General features: G+C 34.8%; 5 protein-coding genes and 1 pseudogene across 5 annotated transcripts in view; 4 read left to right on the top strand and 2 right to left on the bottom strand.

The window, feature by feature from the left end:
* On the top strand, positions 8,154-10,497 carry LOC104767864 (adenine/guanine permease AZG1). The gene has a single exon (XM_010491852.2). It carries the CDS (start codon positions 8,586-8,588, stop codon positions 10,329-10,331), a length of 1,746 nt encoding a protein of 581 aa, XP_010490154.1. The 5' UTR covers positions 8,154-8,585; the 3' UTR covers positions 10,332-10,497.
* On the bottom strand, positions 10,519-11,743 carry LOC104704243 (60S ribosomal protein L37a-1-like; the record flags this gene model as incomplete). Its single annotated transcript, XM_010420362.2, has 4 exons — positions 10,519-10,852; positions 10,962-11,050; positions 11,354-11,393; positions 11,594-11,743. Coding segments are annotated over 4 exons (426 nt in total), but the record flags the coding sequence as incomplete, so codon positions are not given.
* Positions 11,809-13,464, top strand: LOC104767936 (phosphoglucan phosphatase LSF2, chloroplastic). The gene is made up of 4 exons (XM_010491919.1): positions 11,809-12,139; positions 12,546-12,751; positions 12,841-13,011; positions 13,089-13,464. Exons 1-4 carry the CDS (start codon positions 11,881-11,883, stop codon positions 13,290-13,292), a joined length of 840 nt encoding a protein of 279 aa, XP_010490221.1. The 5' UTR covers positions 11,809-11,880; the 3' UTR covers positions 13,293-13,464.
* Positions 14,977-15,469, top strand: LOC104768015 (annotated as a pseudogene).
* On the bottom strand, positions 15,756-17,609 carry LOC104768098 (superoxide dismutase [Mn] 1, mitochondrial). Its single transcript, XM_010492053.1, has 6 exons — positions 17,210-17,609; positions 16,766-16,812; positions 16,554-16,679; positions 16,372-16,428; positions 16,168-16,245; positions 15,756-16,076 (listed from the first exon to the last, which is right to left on the bottom strand). The coding sequence occupies exons 1-6, from the start codon at positions 17,502-17,504 to the stop codon at positions 15,984-15,986; spliced, it is 696 nt and encodes a 231-aa protein (XP_010490355.1). The 5' UTR covers positions 17,505-17,609; the 3' UTR covers positions 15,756-15,983.
* The window catches only part of LOC104768168 (reticulon-like protein B16), a 2,400-nt gene continuing 986 nt past the window's right edge, over positions 17,782-19,195 (top strand). The window contains exons 1-4 of the mRNA XM_010492115.2: positions 17,782-18,167; positions 18,582-18,762; positions 18,854-18,995; positions 19,071-19,140. Coding sequence (XP_010490417.1) covers positions 18,047-18,167; positions 18,582-18,762; positions 18,854-18,995; positions 19,071-19,140 — 514 coding nt within the window. The 5' untranslated portion in view covers positions 17,782-18,046. The remainder of the gene's footprint in view (positions 18,168-18,581; positions 18,763-18,853; positions 18,996-19,070; positions 19,141-19,195) is intronic.

Here is a 19,195-nt window from a genome sequence, read left to right as displayed (position 1 = left end):
CAAGTACATATCATATATCAAAGAATACAACAAGAAAATCTTTCAAATTATTCACCAATTTGCAATAACTTGGTTATCAAATTATGAAGACTTCATGTTTATGTCAACTTTGTAGACATAAACTAGCCTCTATGAAGATACTTCCCTTGAAGTCTATTTTGTGTGGTCTATTTTTGCAATTACAATTTAATAAAGCAGACACCGGATGAAGTATACTAGGATAGTTGACTTCTTTGTTGTCCTCCTTTGTTAATTTTTTGGTCAGTTTTGCAATTAAAAACATAGAACAGAGTAGACTTCTTAGAAAGTTTCAACAAGTTAACTTCGATTACAATCTACTCTGGCTATTTTTGCAATTGACCAAACCATTGACTTTGTAGTAGACTTCTAGCTAACAAGTAGACTTCATCTATCCGTCAACTAGAAAAAGTAAACTTCGTTGTGGTTAGTTTTGCAATTGACCAAGTTTGACTTTCGCCAAGTAGACTATGTACGAAGTCTCCAGGATTGTTGACTTCGTTTGCAGTCTGCCGTGGTCATTTTTGGGGTTGACCAACATTTTAATTTTTTAACTAGTAGACTTCTTTTGCAGTCAACTAATTAATTTTCTATCAATAATATGACGGTCAATGTTTTTATATTTTGATCATATCCAAAAATAGCCACTATAGAAGTCTACTCTTTTATTATCGGAAGAAGACTTCGTCCGACAGTCATAACTAAAAAGTCAAGAATTTGGTCAATTGCAAAAATACACCTTAGTAGACTGCAAACGAAGTAGCCGACAGAAAGATTATAATGGAGTCTGAACCATATTTTTTTGTTTTCAAATGAAACTAAGGAGACTGAAATTTCAGTCTACGGGCTTGAAACTCAATAAATTTTTAATTGCAAATTTGACCACATAGTAGACTTTACATGATATTATGACGGTTAGACTAACAAATGAAGTCTAATTTCGCAAAAAAAATCAAGGAAAATCACGAAATCTACCGGAAAATAACATTATCGGTGGTTGTTTCGCAATGTCAATCACCGAGGACGTCGTCTTTAGTCACCACAGAAGAAACCCAACACCAATTTAATCACTATCCAAGAATCATGACATATAACAAGATGAATGCACTTGCAAATTTTCTTGGATTAAAATGGAGAGGAGATGGAAGAAAATGAAGTTCTCATAGCATTGGGTGTTATTTAAGCTTACAAATTCAGGTTCTTGAAGCTTTAAGAGCTTCAAATTTGGTTGTTCATGGTTGTTGGAAAATGGATGGTGGTGACACAACCGTAAATAAAAGAAGAAGACGAGGATATGGATGTAATAAACATTTTCGCAAGAAATTTAAATAAATCAGAAATAATGGCATTTTTGTGAATAAAATGAATAGACAAAGATTTAATAGGAAGAAAGTGGCAAATGTTGGAGAGAGAAAAAAAGACGTCTAACATTGCAATTGACTCAAGTTCGTAGTCTAATTTTGCAAGTCTCTTTAAAAGTTTCGCTTTTGTTAGCGTATAAATTATAAAAAAATTGTGTCATGACAACTTATTGAAAAGTAAGTAACTATTTATTTCTGGATATTGATATTTAAGTTCTCATCCGACAGAATGAACATTTTAATATAATGGTTTTCCTAAGATAATTAACGAAACTAATCAAAACTAATGTATATCATGTTAATGACACGTTTCTTCGAACCTATCAAAAATATACGATCAAACAGAATAAAGGAGATGCAAATAAGAAAGTTAGGAGTTAAGAATTTGAAATTTGTATTCACCCAATTGGATCATAGCTTATATATATATATATCTTAATTTATTCTCATATATATGAATTAAACTGGGTGTGATTGCAAGTAATGCGACTTTTAAACGAATTTGTCCAAACAAATAAAAACATAACCAAACAAAATGAGGGTCCACTTCTCTCCCCAGCCAGCAAAATGTTGATTTTGACGCATAGAGATAGAGGATATGGAAAAGATATAACCAAAAAAACAGTAGTATATTTATAAATGAATTAAAATGCTGATCATCCACATTATTTCTTGTAACAATTAGTTAGCTTTTCCCCCTTTCATTGTCATCCTTTATAAATAAAGAACCTACTTGCATAATAGACATAAATTGATATTTTTGTTTGAAGATAACAAATACAATCATAAAGTACAAACTACAACAAAGTAATACATCGAGTTTCGTATGAAATATCCTAACGAATCATTGTGATATACGTTTTGGATAAACGTTTGATCCTTTGTGTTTGTTTGAACCCTATATAATATCCTAACGAATCATTGTGACATGGAGATAATATGAAGGTTAAACCCCTATATATACGTTTTGTTACAAGTTTGATCCATTGTGTTTGTTTGAACCCTATATAATATCCTAACAATTCATTGTGATATGGTAATAATATGAAGGTTCAACCCTATTTATACGTCTTCGTTTAAATTGTGATATATTGTGTTTGTTTGAACCCTATATATACGTTTTCATAAAAGTTTGATCAGTTGTGTTTTGTTTGAACCCTATATAGCTAGGTTTCATATAGAAGAAGAATACATATATAATCCTTACATATACTTTTCAAAGAAAGAGAGATCTTCAGTTAAGTCAAATAAGCCAACTAACACACATAAGGACAAGATGTTGCTTGTGTTGCCTACACACTTTAGAGAAATTGGATCAAAAGTCTACAACCGATTAATTTCAAAAATCCTGAAAAGTCGAATTTTTCTTACAATCGATTCATTAAATCTTTTTTAAGACCATATGTTTTAGGCTTTTAGCCGTAAGCTACCGAGTACAACGAACCAAATTCGAATCTAAATATGGTGTGGCCAAAAAAGTCATGAAAAATAGTTGTCTGTATCATTGCTTATTTAAAATATTCACTGAAATACTAATGATTAACAAGTGACCAATAAAAGTTTTAATGTACTTAATGAATTTTCAGTGGGTTTTTTTCAGAAAAGAAGAAAGTTGAAACACCAGAGGGGAAAAAAGTAGAGGCTAACGCTTTGCCACTAATCACTTTGGTTTGGCCAACTCCATCATTAAAAAGTTCAAACCCCTCCACTGATCAAACTTTCTTAATTTCCACAAATCCACTGCACCTAATCTTACGTTTCAAAATTATATTCAAAACACACGCACTTAACTCCCCAAATAGGTCAATATATATATATGTGTAATTTCCAACAAAATAATCTCAAGCTATTAATTCCTTTTGTGCATAGATGTACGTACATATATATAGTTGCATGAAACAGTAGCTGCTTAACTTGTGGGTAGTTTAATGAATGGTTAATGAACTGAATGATTTAAAAAAAAAAAAAAATCCACTAAGCTAATTGATAAGTTTATTATTCGATAAGAGGATACGACCAACAAATAAAATGTTGTAGGAAGACTTTTTTGAAAAGTCCTCTAAAAAGTGACTAATTGAGCCCAACTCCATTATGCTCCCTTTGTTTTGTTCCTCTCTATTACTTACCAGCTTCCATTTTGTCCTTTTCTTTCATATTCTCTTATATCATGTAATACCTTGATTTTTTAAAATATAGACTTGTAATGGAAAAAATTAAATATTTATTAGTTGAATTATACTTTAGAAATCCAATATGGATTGGATGCCATACGAAGGAAAAATTATATTTTTTTTTCTTGTTGGCTTGTCCATAAAATTTTGTCATCTTCGTATTCATCTATACCAAAGAACACCAATATATAACAAAAACAAGATAGGGAAATTTCGAAGAGAAATATAACGCTATGGATGAAAATTAAGAAGGGAAGAAGATTCATATATGATAGTGCCTTGTTGGTTGTCAAAATCATGTGGAGACGAACAAAAATCTGATAGCACAAAAAGAGTGGTCGAACGATACTTTCCCATGAAACTTTACATATTTCTTCTTTTAGTTTTTATTTAGTTATAAATAAGACTTTTTCTAATGCTTATACAAATTAAATAATAATTCTAAAATACAATACTTCATGTTTTTTTTTTATAAGGGATGACCTACTTAGTTACGATATACTGTACTTGTTACTTATCCAATAGAAAAAAAAAAATAACCGAAAGAAAAGAGAATTATAATTTGTAAGTTGGATACAAAGTGGAAACATGTCGAGAATTGTGTTCCTTTTACCGACCTAAAAACTCTTATGTTTTAAGTCGTGGTGGTCGTTTTATTAATGTTTTTGCTTTGGAGTTTTAGTTTGTAAGCATTAATTCAAAACAATATAATAATCTGATGTTGCATCTTTGATCTTAGTCGTCGTACGTAACTCGCAAGTGTTTTATCACTCGCAAAAAATGTTACAATTATATCAATCATCAGTTCAGTTTAAATAGTCGACATAAAAATTCATGAACCTGACTTTAAGTATATATAAAATTTTAAATTTCTGTTCACTATCCATATACTACTGTTTTTTTTTTTTAACTCTATCGGGATCGTCAATACTATTTGAACGGCAGTTTTTTTTTGTAATGATAGACATTTATTTTGATGTTTGACGGTATTGAATATTGATGGATAAATCATAAATGATATGATATACATGGCTACAATAAATTCGACTATGAGGAATCGACTTTTTAGAATAATATTAACATTGACCATCACTTACGTACACATATATCTCTTATATACATATCTTTAGTGTGTTAGTACATCAATGCCTATAAAGAATGATTCTAATCCACAAGGAATGATCACATCTCCTGCTCGCTGTATGCGAGACCTTGATGGTCTCTTTGGTTCTGGATTACGATATTCCATCTTTTGATCATTATTTTACAGACACACATTGAAGTTCATTAAAAAATAAAAACAGTGCATGTAATTTAAAAAGCCATAACTCATAAGAAAACGAATGGAGATACATCACTCAAACTAGTACAATCGCCTTTCTCTTGTTGTTTTAAAACATATTTAATGAATAGTACAATCGAGGATCTAGAAACCAACCTTTAGTTATGTGGACGAGATAAAATCAGACAAGGTGGAGCCGTCGGATTATGATCGAGAGAAACATAAAAATGTTTTGAACCTTCACCAAAAAAATATATAATCAAAATTTGTTATCAAGTGGGTGAACTGCATTTATTAATTGCAAAATTTATTACTCCAAAAGCAAAATGACTGTCCAATACTCCAATGAGGGCATCTCCTCACGTGAAGTCGGCCACCACCAATCTATTTATTTTTACAATGATTAATACTACAAATCTGCAAAACAAATACTAGTTCTTTTTTTTTTTTTTTGGTAAAATACTAGTTCTTTTTTTAATACGTAAATATATACTTTTTCAAATTAAGAAAAATATTAACATGAAGATTCAAAAATATTTGGACTGAGATGGTAGAACGAACTATTTAAAATATCTATCACACCACAAGTCTAGCATTTTGTGTTATCTCATGGTCTTTTTGTGTTCGCGATAATTAAGAATTACTACTTGTGAGGAGGATATTAGCATGCAAGGTGACTAAATCATTATTTGGGATCATCCATGAATTGATGAATCTTTATCTTCGTTTCCTTGTGCCACAATATCATGACGTAATTCTGTAAACTTTCCTTCCATACACATAAATTTTTTATATACCATCTTCTAGTTGAAATGATGCGGTTGGAACTGTGAAAGTCTTCAACATATATACTATATAGTAAAGCCTCGACGACGACTATAATTAATCCAAGTTTCTTACTACCGTATCTTCCTTCGATAGTTCGATTAATCCTTCGTCGTCATCATCATCATATATTCCTAAATGGCATAGCATAGTTAAGATGACCATATCATATTTACGTTCGTCCTTATATATTAATTTTTTGTTTTTTTCAAAGCAGATGTTCATAGGTAGAGTAGTTCTAACCCTGGAACATACGAGAGGGAACTATATATAGAATCTTGAATTACCCCAAAAATATATATAAAAAATGAAGAGAATGCAAGCTTTCAAATTTACAAATCAATATAAGACGCTTGTTCTGAAACCCGCAACCCTAAACGGCTATTTTTTTTTTTTTTGACAATTAAAAGTTTAAACCATAACCCGTAAATATAGAAAAGCCCTTATATACCAATTGCTGAATTCTAATCACACGCTTACATCAACTTGCACAGTACGTGGAAGATTGGTTAGTCCATATGTAGATTAGTAGATGGACCACTCTTTGACAATGGTAAATAGTTGTTTATAATCTGGCTATACATTATATATATATATATATATATATATATATATATAAAAAAATCTATTAATACGTTTTCTTTTTGTCGAATGCTGAAGTAGTAGATTATGGAAATAAATACTGCGGCCTACGCAAATAATTGATATGCAGTAAAGTGTCGTTACTTGTAAGTTGATAGTGAGACCTAGACAATAAATAGCATGGCACTCGTAACAAAGACACACTTATAAGTGGATGGCCCCCAAAAGATATCTTACGTTCAAATCTACATTAATTTGTTCTAGTTCAAATATATAGGTATCATCTTACCATTTTATTCATGAACTACTTTTCAAATATTTTAGGTTTTTAATCAAAATAACTACACATAAAACAGATTATATATTCTCATGTATAGTAGTTTATTTTCCCTTATTATAGATCGTGGAGGAACATATGATTATACTGACAAGACTAAATATTCTGTCATATTAAGAATCACAAAACTGGAGTTTTTCTTCTTATTTATGTCCGTCCACGTGCTGTTAATTAGAAAAATGAATGAACTACTTCTTTGAATTCTTTACATCTTGATTATAGTGAGACGTCTATTTTCTGATGATCTTCTTGTCTTCCCCAATATGGACATTTTAGAATTTGGTTAATTTTTTTTAATTAAAATAAGATTCTATGGCTTTTACTCAACTGGTAACCATTAGAAGAACAAAAAGAAAAGGAATTAAAAAAATAATGCAGAGAAGGAACAAAATAGTAAATGGTAACTAAACAATAAAAATATTTTTAAAATATATTAAATATTAAATAAATTAAATTTCAATTATAATATTAATATTATTTTAATGTATATATAATAAATTTTTTATATTTGATTTTTCAAATAAAATTTGTAAATTAAATTTTAGATATATCATATTAAATATTAATAATTGATATTAACATACAATAAAATTTTAAGAGTAATTTAAATTTGTTCTACTATTCATACAGTTTTCAAATATAGCCTTAAGATTAGTTTAGCATAAAATTCCTATCAAATTTTTTTTCCTGTCAATACATTGTGAAAATATGAAAGTTTTTATATTACAAAATTAAAATTTTATTAATAAACATATTTTTTATTTATTATAAAATAAAAATGAATTTTAATATTTGTTTTTTTTGTTCCATTTATTCTTCATCAATTTTGGGGAGGAATATTTTTGTTCTATTGTTCCCTATTTTTTGAAGAATGTAGAGGAATGTAGGGAAAAAAATATTACTATTAAATGCTAAAAAAATTGTGGAATAAAAAAGAATGTGATATTCCTTCTCGTTTTTTTCCTAAATTTTGGTCACCAATTGAAGCCTTTGTGATTCATCTAATATTTAGTGTTGTTTTTAAGAAATTTTTTTTTAAATAATAAGCTCGATTATATAAACCAAACTACACGAAGTCGATCAATCGTAGTCAAACCGATATCTTTGACTTCCCCACCAACATATTGAGTTCAAAAGATTACTCAAACGATGATCCACTTGAAAAATAAATGATCAACAAAAAAAAACATAATATATTTTCGAAAACCAACATTTAAATTTTGGAAAAAAAAACAATACAATTTTGCGAAATGATGTCTATTTAGAAAATTATATATCACCCAAAAAAAATAAGTTGAGAGGTCAAAGTCAATTGGTCAAATATATAATAGGGGGTTAGTTAAGAGTTGTTCACATTTGTATTTTGTAGCCAACTTTGTAACGCGACCTTCTTGGCCGCAATTGTGTGTAGTTGCCACATATCCATACACACCATAATCATAATAAACAATTTTAATAATAAAGCTCTGCATATTGATGACCATTTATAACAGAAAAAAAAAACTTGATACAAAACTACAAAAGCCACAGTACTTAAATATCAAGAAAATGACATCTTTTAAGTGTAAAAAAAAGCGTCGAAAATACTCTTCCCGACAAATACGTGTGATTGATTACATGATATAATTACAACAATACTAAACAAATTCAATAATAGTCAGAGATTGCATATCAATATATTAAAAAAGTACAAAACTGACTGTTACAAGATGTAAGAAAAATAAAAGTGAGCAAGAATCCTGGACACATGGTTACATGTGAGATACTTCTCTTCTAAAGATCCCATTCCTCTCTAACCAGAATCTTTCCTCTTTCTCTAATCATATCAAAAGCTCCCTAAAACTCCCCCACTATACACTACACACACAGCTGTATTTATATAATCCTCTCTGATATATATAAGCACAACCCTGTTCTCTTTCACTAGATTACAAAACCCAAAAAACTAAACAAAACTTTGTATTTTTCTTTCTTGTACTTCTTTCTGTGTGATCATCTCATCTCCTCTAATGGAGCAACTACCTTCTACTACTACTAGTACTAGACCTAAGCCCAAGCTACTAAACCGGCTCAACACCTACGTTGGTTCGAGCCGGGTTGGTAAACGTTTCAAACTCGCCGAACGTAATTCAACTTTCACCACTGAGCTCCGTGCTGGTACCGCCACTTTCTTAACCATGGCTTACATCCTCGCCGTCAACGCTTCGATCCTCTCTGATTCCGGTGGTACTTGCTCTGTTTCCGACTGTATCCCTCTCTGCTCTGACCCAACGATCAACCCTTCTCAGTGTACCGGACCGGGTCTCCGATTACTCCAACCCGACGTTTCTTGCAAATTCAACCCGGTTAATCCCGGTTACGCCGCATGCGTTGAAGGAATCCGAAAGGATCTAATCGTCGCCACCGTAGCTGCCTCACTAATCGGATGCGTAATCATGGGGTTGATGGCGAATCTCCCGTTGGCTTTAGCTCCGGGAATGGGAACTAACGCTTATTTCGCTTACACCGTCGTCGGGTTTCACGGATCCGGTTCAATCTCATACCGGACCGCACTCGCCGCCGTGTTCATCGAAGGGTTGATATTTCTATTCATCTCCGCTATAGGTTTCAGAGCAAAGCTCGCGAAACTCGTCCCTAAACCGGTCAGAATCAGCTCCTCCGCCGGAATCGGACTTTTCTTAGCTTTCATCGGTTTACAGAACAATCAAGGAATCGGTTTAGTCGGTTATAGTCCGTCAACTCTCGTCACTCTCGCCGCCTGTCCAACCTCGTCACGAGTATCCTTAGCTCCCGTTATAACGTCGGCTAACGGAACCGTTAGTTTACTCGCCGGAGGAGCAGTTTCCGGCGATATTATGTGTGTTCACGGACGAATGGAGTCTCCGACGTTTTGGTTAGGTATAGTCGGATTCGTGATCATAGCTTATTGTTTGGTGAAGAACGTGAAAGGAGCTATGATCTACGGGATCGTCTTCGTGACGGCGATCTCGTGGTTCCGTAACACGGAGGTAACGGCGTTTCCGAACACATCGGCCGGAGACGCAGCTCACGATTATTTCAAAAAGATCGTCGATGTACACGTCATCAAACACACCGCCGGAGCTTTGAGCTTCTCCGGTATGAGCAAAGGACATTTCTGGGAAGCTCTGGTGACGTTCCTCTACGTGGATATATTAGATACGACGGGGACGCTTTACTCGATGGCTAGATTCGCCGGATTCGTAGACGAGAACGGAGATTTCGCCGGACAGTATTTCGCGTTTATGTCCGACGCGTCCGCGATTGTGATCGGGTCCTTGCTCGGTACATCTCCGGTGACGGTGTTCATCGAATCGTCGACGGGGATAAGAGAAGGTGGGAGGACGGGGCTGACGGCGATCACGGTGGCGGTTTATTTTTTCTTAGCGATGTTTTTCACGCCGTTGCTAGCTTCGATTCCGGCTTGGGCGGTTGGTCCGCCGTTGATATTAGTGGGAGTGATGATGATGAAATCGGTGACGGAGATTGATTGGGAAGATATGAGGGAAGCGATTCCGGCATTCGTGACGATGATTCTGATGCCGTTGACTTACTCAGTCGCGTACGGGTTGATCGGTGGGATTGGGAGTTACATCGTGTTGCATCTATGGGATTGGGGTGAAGAAGGTTTGGTGAAGTTTGGGTTTTTGAAAAGGAAAGTTAAAGAAGAAGAGGTTAATCATAACAATGGACTTGTCAAAGCTAGTGAGACTGATAATGACACTACTACCGTTTAGATTTTTACATTTTTTTGTTACTATTTGATTTTTATTTTTTTGGTCTTTAGATTTCTTTGTTAGGAAGAAGACTAGTGATTGCATTATTGATTTATTTCTCTTGTAGAGGAAAGTGTAAAAATGTGGTGGGAGAAATAAAGTAAACTGTAGAAATTTTGACATTGGTAAGGTTAAGCTCTTACACATATAAACCAAACTGTAAACTTCATTGAAAAAGAATTGGAAGGTTCAATACAGAAACAAAAAGGCAAAACCCCAAAAGGAGTCAAGGGGGTTAGTTAATCTGAATCAAGATAAATGCCGATGGAACTTTGATATTTTGATAGAACAAAAAGGACTTCTCACAGTGATGGGAAGGTTAGGATTCTCTGGATCTAGCTCTCGGTTTGCTCTCTCAATCGTCTAATGGTACTCCTAACTGTCACAGCACTTGCTGTGTTCATTGTGTATGCACCGCCTGCTTTCACTTTCCCGCAATCTTTGCAACCCCAAATGCCAACAGCTTTCCTCTTCACGGCATACTACATAACCAAAACAAAAACTCTTTTTTACAAAATGCAAAACAAAAGAGCTTTGCAAACTGAATTCAATGACAATGTGGTTACTCAAGAGATGGTAAATGAGGAGTACCTTTCCGCAGAACTCGCAGAAGTACTTGCTGTGTTGACTCACTTCCATCTTCTTGATCTGCTTCCTAAGACTGGCACCATATCGTGTACCTTTTTGCAAACACAACAAATTCAACAGATTCAGATTGAGGATTCAAACATTATTATAGAGACATTTCACTTCTCTGTTCGTGATCTGATACTAATTCTTCTAACCATGGAAACAAGGTCAATGGGTTTCAACATATGAATCAAGAGAATTCTAAAGTTGTATACTTTAAGAAAATGCTATTAGCCAATTCCAACCATCGAAACAACGCTTAGGCTTTCAACATATGAACCAAGAGAATTCTAAAGTTGTATACTTCACAGCAACAGCTATATATAGCCAAGGATTAGTTACTGAATACTCACCATATTTGCCGACAATTCCAGCCTTCTTGGTCCTCTTGGTCTGAAATCCAAAAAATACAGATAAGTTGTAAGAAAGATACAATCTAAAACCAGATTCCTGGGAGATGGAACAATCTAGTAAGCAATGATTGAAGTTCACATGATCACACGTCTAAGTATATCTAATCAAATGAATGATCTAGTATGATGAATGCATATATTCAAATGAATGTATACTCACGAAACAGAAGATTAACTCACAATTTTCGCCGGCTTGGGAGGAGGGAAGCAGACGATGGGCAAGTGCCGGCGAAGAAGGAGGGAACTTAGGTTTTGGCTCGTTTCGATTTTGTATACAGGCGAGGTAAAAATTAGGGTTTTACTTAATGGGCTATATAACTTATTATTAAAAGGCCCATTAAATTAAAAGCCCAATAACACAAATGTCGTTATCGTTTTGTGTGACACCGGCCATTATTGTAAAATGCATATGTTACTGCAGAGATTTCAATGTTGCAATCAGGTGAAGAACGAGAGATAGAGAGACGATGAGTGTGATTGGAGTCAAGAGCTGTATTTTCCCGGTGACTAGATTTCCCCGAGAAAATGATAAATATTCTTGCTTCAGTTCTTCGTCGTCTGATCTGAGATTTCACAGAAGAAATCTGGCGGGAGTGTCTTGCAAAATCTCTGGAGAAAGCTCAGGAACAAATGGGGTCTCTCTTAGCTCCAAGAACAAAATGGAGGATTACAATACAGCTATGAAGAGATTGATGAGGAGCCCTTATGAATATCATCATGATCTTGGTATACATCTTTTCTTCGATTTTGTTACATAATTAATGATTTCTTTCTTTGTTTGTCAAGAGTAGAACAGTGTTCATTCATTTGACTTTGTGGTTAGGTTGGCTAGTGTTTGATTAGATTTGAACTGAGAGAGTGTTCTTGAGGAAGGTGAGTGTAGTTGTTTAAGTTCCAAGAACTTTGGTGTATATAGTTTCTTGAACTTTGAAACAGATTTATGAAATTGATAGCTGTGTTTACAAGGATTTAGTGTTTTTTTTCCTTTCTGAAAGCTAAAAAAACGCACAGGTTAGTGTATTTTGGGCAACACATTCAGTAGCTGTGTTACAAGGATTTAGTGTTTCATGTGGATACAAGGTTTATGTGATGATTTTTTCTCGCATTTTTTGGTCTTTGTTCTGTTCTTCAGGTATGAACTATACATTGATAAGAGATGAACTGATTGTTGGGTCACAGCCACAGAAACCTGAGGACATAGATCACTTGAAGCAGGAAGAGAATGTTGCTTACATACTTAACTTGCAGCAGGACAAGGACATTGACTATTGGGGAATCGATCTAGACTCCATTGTTAGACGATGTAAGGAGCTTGGAATCCGTCACATGAGAAGGCCCGTAAGGAACATTTCTTGCCTTCTCAACCTGTGAAATCATGTGAATATGAATTTTTAATTTTTTTGTTTATCAATTTCTAATTCTGTCAGGCAAAAGACTTTGATCCGCTTTCGTTGAGGAGCCAACTTCCAAAAGCTGTTTCTTCTTTGGAATGGGCGGTTTCAGAAGGTAAAGGAAGAGTCTACGTGCATTGCTCAGCTGGATTGGGAAGAGCTCCAGGGGTTTCTATTGCTTATATGTATTGGTTCTGCGACATGAACGTAAGTAAAAAAGGTCTCCCTCACTCAACTTCACTCCAAGAAGTTTTTTGCTATCTGATTCTGTGTTTTTGGAACAGCTTAACACTGCTTATGACACATTGGTATCGAAGCGTCCATGTGGGCCTAACAAAGGAGCCATCCGCGGTGCAACGTATGATCTTGCCAAGAACGATCCCTGGAAAGAGCCATTTGAGAGTCTCCCCGAGAATGCATTCGAAGACGTTGCAGATTGGGAAAGGAAATTGATTCAAGAACGTGTTCGTGCCCTCCGTGGAACCTGAAAATCACTAGAGCATATGTATTTATTGTATCAAATAAGAAATCTTGACTTCTGTATATTCTAAATAAATCTACTGATGGTTACAAAACCTTATATGGCGAGTTAATCCGCCTTGTTGTCATGAACTCTATCTTCCTCTCAAGGTCTTAATAAAGCTAAAAATCTTAGCTACAGTCTATATACCTAGATAAAGTATTTATAACATTTGGTAAAGTGACGACACTACTCATCAGAAGAACTAGTGACCAGATCTTGGGACATAAGACAACACTTAGCTCATGTAAATGAATGATTGTTCCATTTCCAATATCATTGGCCTATGGTCTATGTTTTCGGCCCAACGACCACATAAAAACTTTAGAGAATTTATTAAATCTGCTTTTTTCTATACCTTTACCAACTACAGAGAATATGTCAGCTTTATACGCACATTAAAAAAAACAAAAAAAATTCAACTCTCTTGAGCAAACCATAAAGTATATAAAGTTCCCACCGCAATATCCATAAATGACGTTCGTGCTATCTACAACTAATTTTGAAAATTTTGGCTCATCTAATAAAGGAGGCAATAGTTATATATGTTCACACACACGTTAATATAAAGTGTAGATTCATGTGTGTGTGTGTGTGACGGTGAGAGTGTGAGCGTATGGGAGAGACTTGGGGAACAAGATGAAGAACGCGGTCAAAAAGGTGACGGTGGGCTTCGGCTTTTGTTGGTAGCAGTTGGAAACTCCATTAATGACTTAAAAAGTGTATACATCATAATTATGTCATAATTACATATCTTATCTTCTTTTTAATTTTCGATTTGTTATGTAACATTAATTTGTTTGGAAGAAATATCATTGAAGAAAATGTTTTACTTTAGTTGTATGAATATATTTGTATAGTTTTGATTCCAAACGACAAAATATATAGGACTCACAAACTATGTCAAAAAACAGTTGCGTACCTGTTTAATATTCTTGTTAATTAAGTATTATAATTGATGATGGAACTCGTGAATGTTATTAAAAATGTTCATAAGATGTTAATACAAAGACCATGCACTATAAAGTAATCAATCTATCGATTTCGGCACAATAAAAAATTTGATCTCGTATATCCGACGACGACTCATCTATAAAACGTTTTTTGTTTCTCAATGGTCTCTCTCACACACTCTTTGTTTTTCTAATTTTAAAAAATTTTAAACATAAATAATAACACTAGACACCTATATGTAAACTGAGCACATCTTTGTTGATTTGCATTTTTCAACCAAAAATGTAATTTAAAAAGGTAAAAACTAAAACTTAACTCGTTACAAAATAAAAATGATATTTTAGTTGGACTCGATGAGAGGAAAGGACCGCTTCATTCATTCATTCATTCAACTTTTAACTTTTGTAAGTCCGACACTTGCCGCGTAAGTTTTTTGCTACTCCCATTGACCTTTCTCACCTTACAAACTCCATCACCATCCATATATATATGTTATACACTCTCTCTTTTATCTTCACCCACTTCTTCATCTTACAAACCAAGACAGACTAATCAAAAACAGAATCCACAAAAAGGTTATTTTATAAAGATGGCGATTAACAGATCTTTGCTTTTGATTATACTTTTCATCTCCGTTTCTCTATCGACGGCTAGGATTTTACCGGGAGAGTTTCTTCCGGTCACCGATGGTGTCATATTCTCCGGTGAGATCCCTACTGTTTCTAAGGCGGCGGTGGTGGTGGGTTGCGGAGGAGAACAGGAGAGAAAGACGGAGTATTCTTCGCTTGCTCCTCAAGTTGTCGCCGGAAAATTCGGGTCGTTGGTATTGAATGCTCTGCCGAGAGGGTTTCATCCGTCGTCTGGACCCAGCAGGAAAACTAACGACATCAATACTTAATTACAACTGTTGTTTCTTTTGTTGTGTCTCGTCATCTTTTGTTGATGTTTCCTCTGTCCTAATTCTTACTTTTTTGTTCTTTAGAGAGATTCTTTGATTTGTTTACTTTCGAATAGAGATTATTGTAAATGTTACAGAAAATTACTGTAAGGGTTTAGAAGATTAGGATTGGTTTGGTCTTTTTTTTTTTTCTAAGTTGAAAAATGATCAAGAATTTTAAGATTCACATTTTGTATCTCGATTTTTATCAAATATTATCTTGATAAATGTTGTTCATCAGCTTCTTTCATTAATTTCTCAAGATTATTTCTTTAATTTTATTTAGAGTCGTTCAAGATAGTATATCATTTGAATTGATATGGTGGTTCCGAGAAACATCTTAAAGAATATTTGAAAGTCATAATCAGCGGTCAAAGAAAAACATGTAAATTTGACTTTTTTTTATAGTACTTTACTATGATCCGTTTTCCACAATTGCATAAGATAATTGTTTTTAAATTAAAATAACCCCATTTGTTTGGTATTCTCTTATACACCAAAGTATGTGTATGCAACTATGCATTATTCAAGAATTCCAAGTTTCGCTACAAATTTAGGTTTTTAATTGATTTCTTCATAAAAACAAATAACAACTTCTTGTGAGAACAATAGCAAAGCTTTTTATTCTTGGAAGTATTCGTCAAACAACGTATAGCCACACAACTCACTTGAGCTAACTCAAAAAGAGACCAAAGAGAGACATTGTTATTTCAGACAACCTTAAAAGCATAGCAGAACTGGAAGTGACTCCTCTTTTTATGTAACGATTCAGTTGCACTCCTTCTCGTAAATTTCGCTTGCATATTTCCAGTTGATCACTTTCCATACATTCTTCAGATATTCCGGCCTCACGTTTTTGTACTGCAAGAGAGATTAATAAAAGAGTTGTTTAAAGAACATTGATCTTATAAGCTTTAGACATGAGTCTTAAGGGATCAAAAAGTGTTCTAACCTGCAAGTAGTAGGCGTGCTCCCAAACATCTATACCTACCAGAGGAACCAAGCTTCCTCCCTTTGTCACTAATGGATCCTGCAACCAACCAAACTCTTCTTTAAAATCCATCAAAATCACATATATTTATGAATCTTAAGAACGCTGGCAAAGCTAAAACCGTTTTGAACAGATCAGTGTCGCACATTACAGATCATGGATTACCTGATTGGCAGTTGTGTCAACCACAAGCTTCTTCAGTTCTTTGTCTAGACCGAGCCACTGTTTCAATCAACAGAATTACAACGCAAATCAATGATCATGGTTAAAAGGAAAAAGCACCAGATTCAACACTGTAAGACAATGAAATTAAAAAAAAAGGAAGAAGGTGAGATTAGACTACTGACCACCCATCCTGAGCCTTGAACAGCAGCACCTTCAGCACTCATCTTTTTCACCAAACCTTCAAGGGAGCCAAAGTGAGTGTCAATAGCGCTGCCAAGAGATCCCTTTGGTGGCTCTCCACCACCTTCCTGTTATATATTAAAAGACACCATTAAACTCAGACCAATTAAATAGACAAAAATTAGATAAGAAAAACTCAAAAAACAAAACTCACCTTGACTGGAGCAAGATTCTTCCAGAAAATCAAGTGATTCACATGCCCTGCACATTAGAATTAGACCCAAATGAGCTTCATCCTCTAGCACAGAACATAATCCTAAACTTATTTCCCATAGCTATCAAACCAATCCAACTGGTTCAAAGCTCAAGACCCAGCAGACCCCAAGGTACCTCTAAGCCAGCTAATGTTACCGACTAAACTTGATTGACTCTGAGACAAACCTTCATCCCAATTTTACACTCTATTCATCAACTACTTCAATTCCTAATTTCTTAGGCTCATTTCAATGGATCACAAGGCCCTAACTTGCAAACTAACCTAAATTTCATCAAAATTTTACTCAATTCAAACACGATCCAACACAAACAAACTCATCAAAATCAAGATCGGGAAAAATAAAAAAAAATGTCAGACACACAAACACACACACACACATACCTCCGCCGTTGAATTTGATAGCGCTCTGAAGCTTAACAACAGCAGAAGCATCACCCTTGCTCACAGCCTGATCAAGCTGCTCAAGAGCATTATTGTAATTAGTAACATAAGTCTGGTGATGCTTCTGGTGGTGAATCTGCATAATCTCTCCGCTAATCGCCGGCTCCAAAGCGCCATAGTCGTAAGGAAGATCAGGAAGCGTAAAAGTCTGGATTCCTCTGAATCCAATCAGCCTCGATGACGTCTCCTTCAAGCCGGCTAGGGTTTTTCTACTCGCAACACAACGAATCGCCATTGTTAGACAGTGTTTGGGTTGAAGAAGATTCTTCTTTCTCCTTCCTCTCTAGTCTCAGATATGAAAATGTTAAGTGTGTGTAGACGTGGAGAGGAAATGATAATATCACTGCCTGTCACGTATAAAAATAAAGTGACAGTTTGACACGTAAACATATGATCGTGGTTATGATGACTTACTTATTTGTCGCTGTAAAAGATATGGGCCGATAGTGAGCCCAAAAGGCCTTAATATAGTAATAATTTTCTTCGGTTTTTTGTTTTTGTTTTTGTTTTTGTTTTTCCAGGAAAATATATTAGGAAATGTTGAAAAGTTGACTAGAAAGGGAGATGTTGAAATTTAGAAATCGATGCATGTGAAAGCGAATTCTCTATTTGGTTCCTCCTTGATGACAACGAAATCGTTGTCGATCATCAATCTTAGTTAGTTTCCTTCACAGAACCAGAGCTGAGATCGGAGATTTTAAGGAGGCGAGATTTTTTGGAGATTCGGAGTTGGGGGAGGATTTGGTTGGTTGATTTGGGTTTTTTGGGAGTCTCTCGATGGAGAGTATAAGTGAAAACGATGGTGATTACGACGGAAGAAATGAAGGAGGATCTTCATCGGATTACCGATTGTTGGGTCGCCAAGTTACGGTTCATCAGTTCATGGGCGGTGGCAAAGGCGAGCTCTTTCTTCGAAATTTGTTTCTTTTTTTTCATTGTTTGGGTAATTTCTGATGACAATTTCTCGGATTCATCGACTTAGTGTTGAAGATGATACTATGGAAATCTAGGGTTTCTGATTTTGCTGGGCAAAGTGCATTCCCAAATGCATATTGGAGATGGTACTTAGAATAGTTAGGGTGTCTGATTTTCGCGGTATGAAGAAATTGTCATGTTTGCAAGTACATTTAGCATTTTGGGTATAAGTAGAAGATGGAAAATTTTGGCAGATGTAAGTTAGGTTAAGGTTTGATCTTGAATGAGAATTAGCTGAATATGTAATTTGGATGTGCGTCAGTTCGTAGCTCAAGCCAAAAAAGCCAGTGTTTGTATAGTTCTTAACGATTTTGTATGGCGATGTTCTTTGATGCAGCTGCTGACTTGCTTTTATGGAGGAAACGTCATCTTTCTTTTGGGGTTCTCATTGTATCAACTGTAGCTTGGCTTATATTCGAGCTTTCAGGGTTGCCTTTCTTATCTGTATCATCAGATGTCTTACTGATCGGGATCATTATATCATTCGTCCATGCCAGGGTTTCTGCTTTTAGGAATAGGTGAGCGCTACTTTTCACCAGTCTTTTTCCATAGTTCTTTGCTGTTATGTGACTGATGATGATCTCTACCTGTTATCTCTTTTATAAGCAGACAGGGGCATTCGTTGCCAGAGCTTGTTCTATCAGAGGAAATGGTGAATAGTGCTGCAGCTTCGTTCCGTATAAAACTCAATCACTTGCTTGTAATGGCTCATGATGTCACAGTTGGCAATGATTTTCGACTCTTCTTTAAGGTTATGAAGCAAATCCTTTCAATAATGGAAACCATTAAGCATTGAACAATTGGGCTGACAATTGTTCATTGGCAGGTGGTGATTTGTCTGTGGCTTCTCTCTGCCATTGGTAGCTATATATCTCTCTGCACTCTTGTTTATATCGGTTAGTAACTTGATCTCTAAATGCAAATGATAGAAAAAGCTTTTTCTGTTTTTTT

This window comes from Camelina sativa, chromosome 1 (assembly GCF_000633955.1).
Source record: "Camelina sativa cultivar DH55 chromosome 1, Cs, whole genome shotgun sequence".
Classification (NCBI taxonomy): Eukaryota; Viridiplantae; Streptophyta; class Magnoliopsida; order Brassicales; family Brassicaceae; genus Camelina; species Camelina sativa.
This window is presented reverse-complemented; position numbering and strand designations above follow the sequence as displayed.

Coding starts and splice junctions, on each gene's coding strand:
- LOC104767864 (XM_010491852.2), top strand. CDS start 8,586: ATGGAGCAACTACCTTCTACTACTACTAGTACTAGACCTAAGCCCAAG.
- LOC104767936 (XM_010491919.1), top strand. CDS start 11,881: ATGAGTGTGATTGGAGTCAAGAGCTGTATTTTCCCGGTGACTAGATTT. Junction 12,752..12,840: donor TCCGTCACATGAGAAGGCCC/GTAAGGAACATT, acceptor TAATTCTGTCAG/GCAAAAGACTTTGATCCGCT. Junction 13,012..13,088: donor ATTGGTTCTGCGACATGAAC/GTAAGTAAAAAA, acceptor TTTTTGGAACAG/CTTAACACTGCTTATGACAC.
- LOC104768098 (XM_010492053.1), bottom strand. CDS start 17,504: ATGGCGATTCGTTGTGTTGCGAGTAGAAAAACCCTAGCCGGCTTGAAG. Junction 16,813..17,209: donor TATCAAATTCAACGGCGGAG/GTATGTGTGTGT, acceptor TCTAATGTGCAG/GGCATGTGAATCACTTGATT. Junction 16,077..16,167: donor AGCACGCCTACTACTTGCAG/GTTAGAACACTT, acceptor TCTCTCTTGCAG/TACAAAAACGTGAGGCCGGA.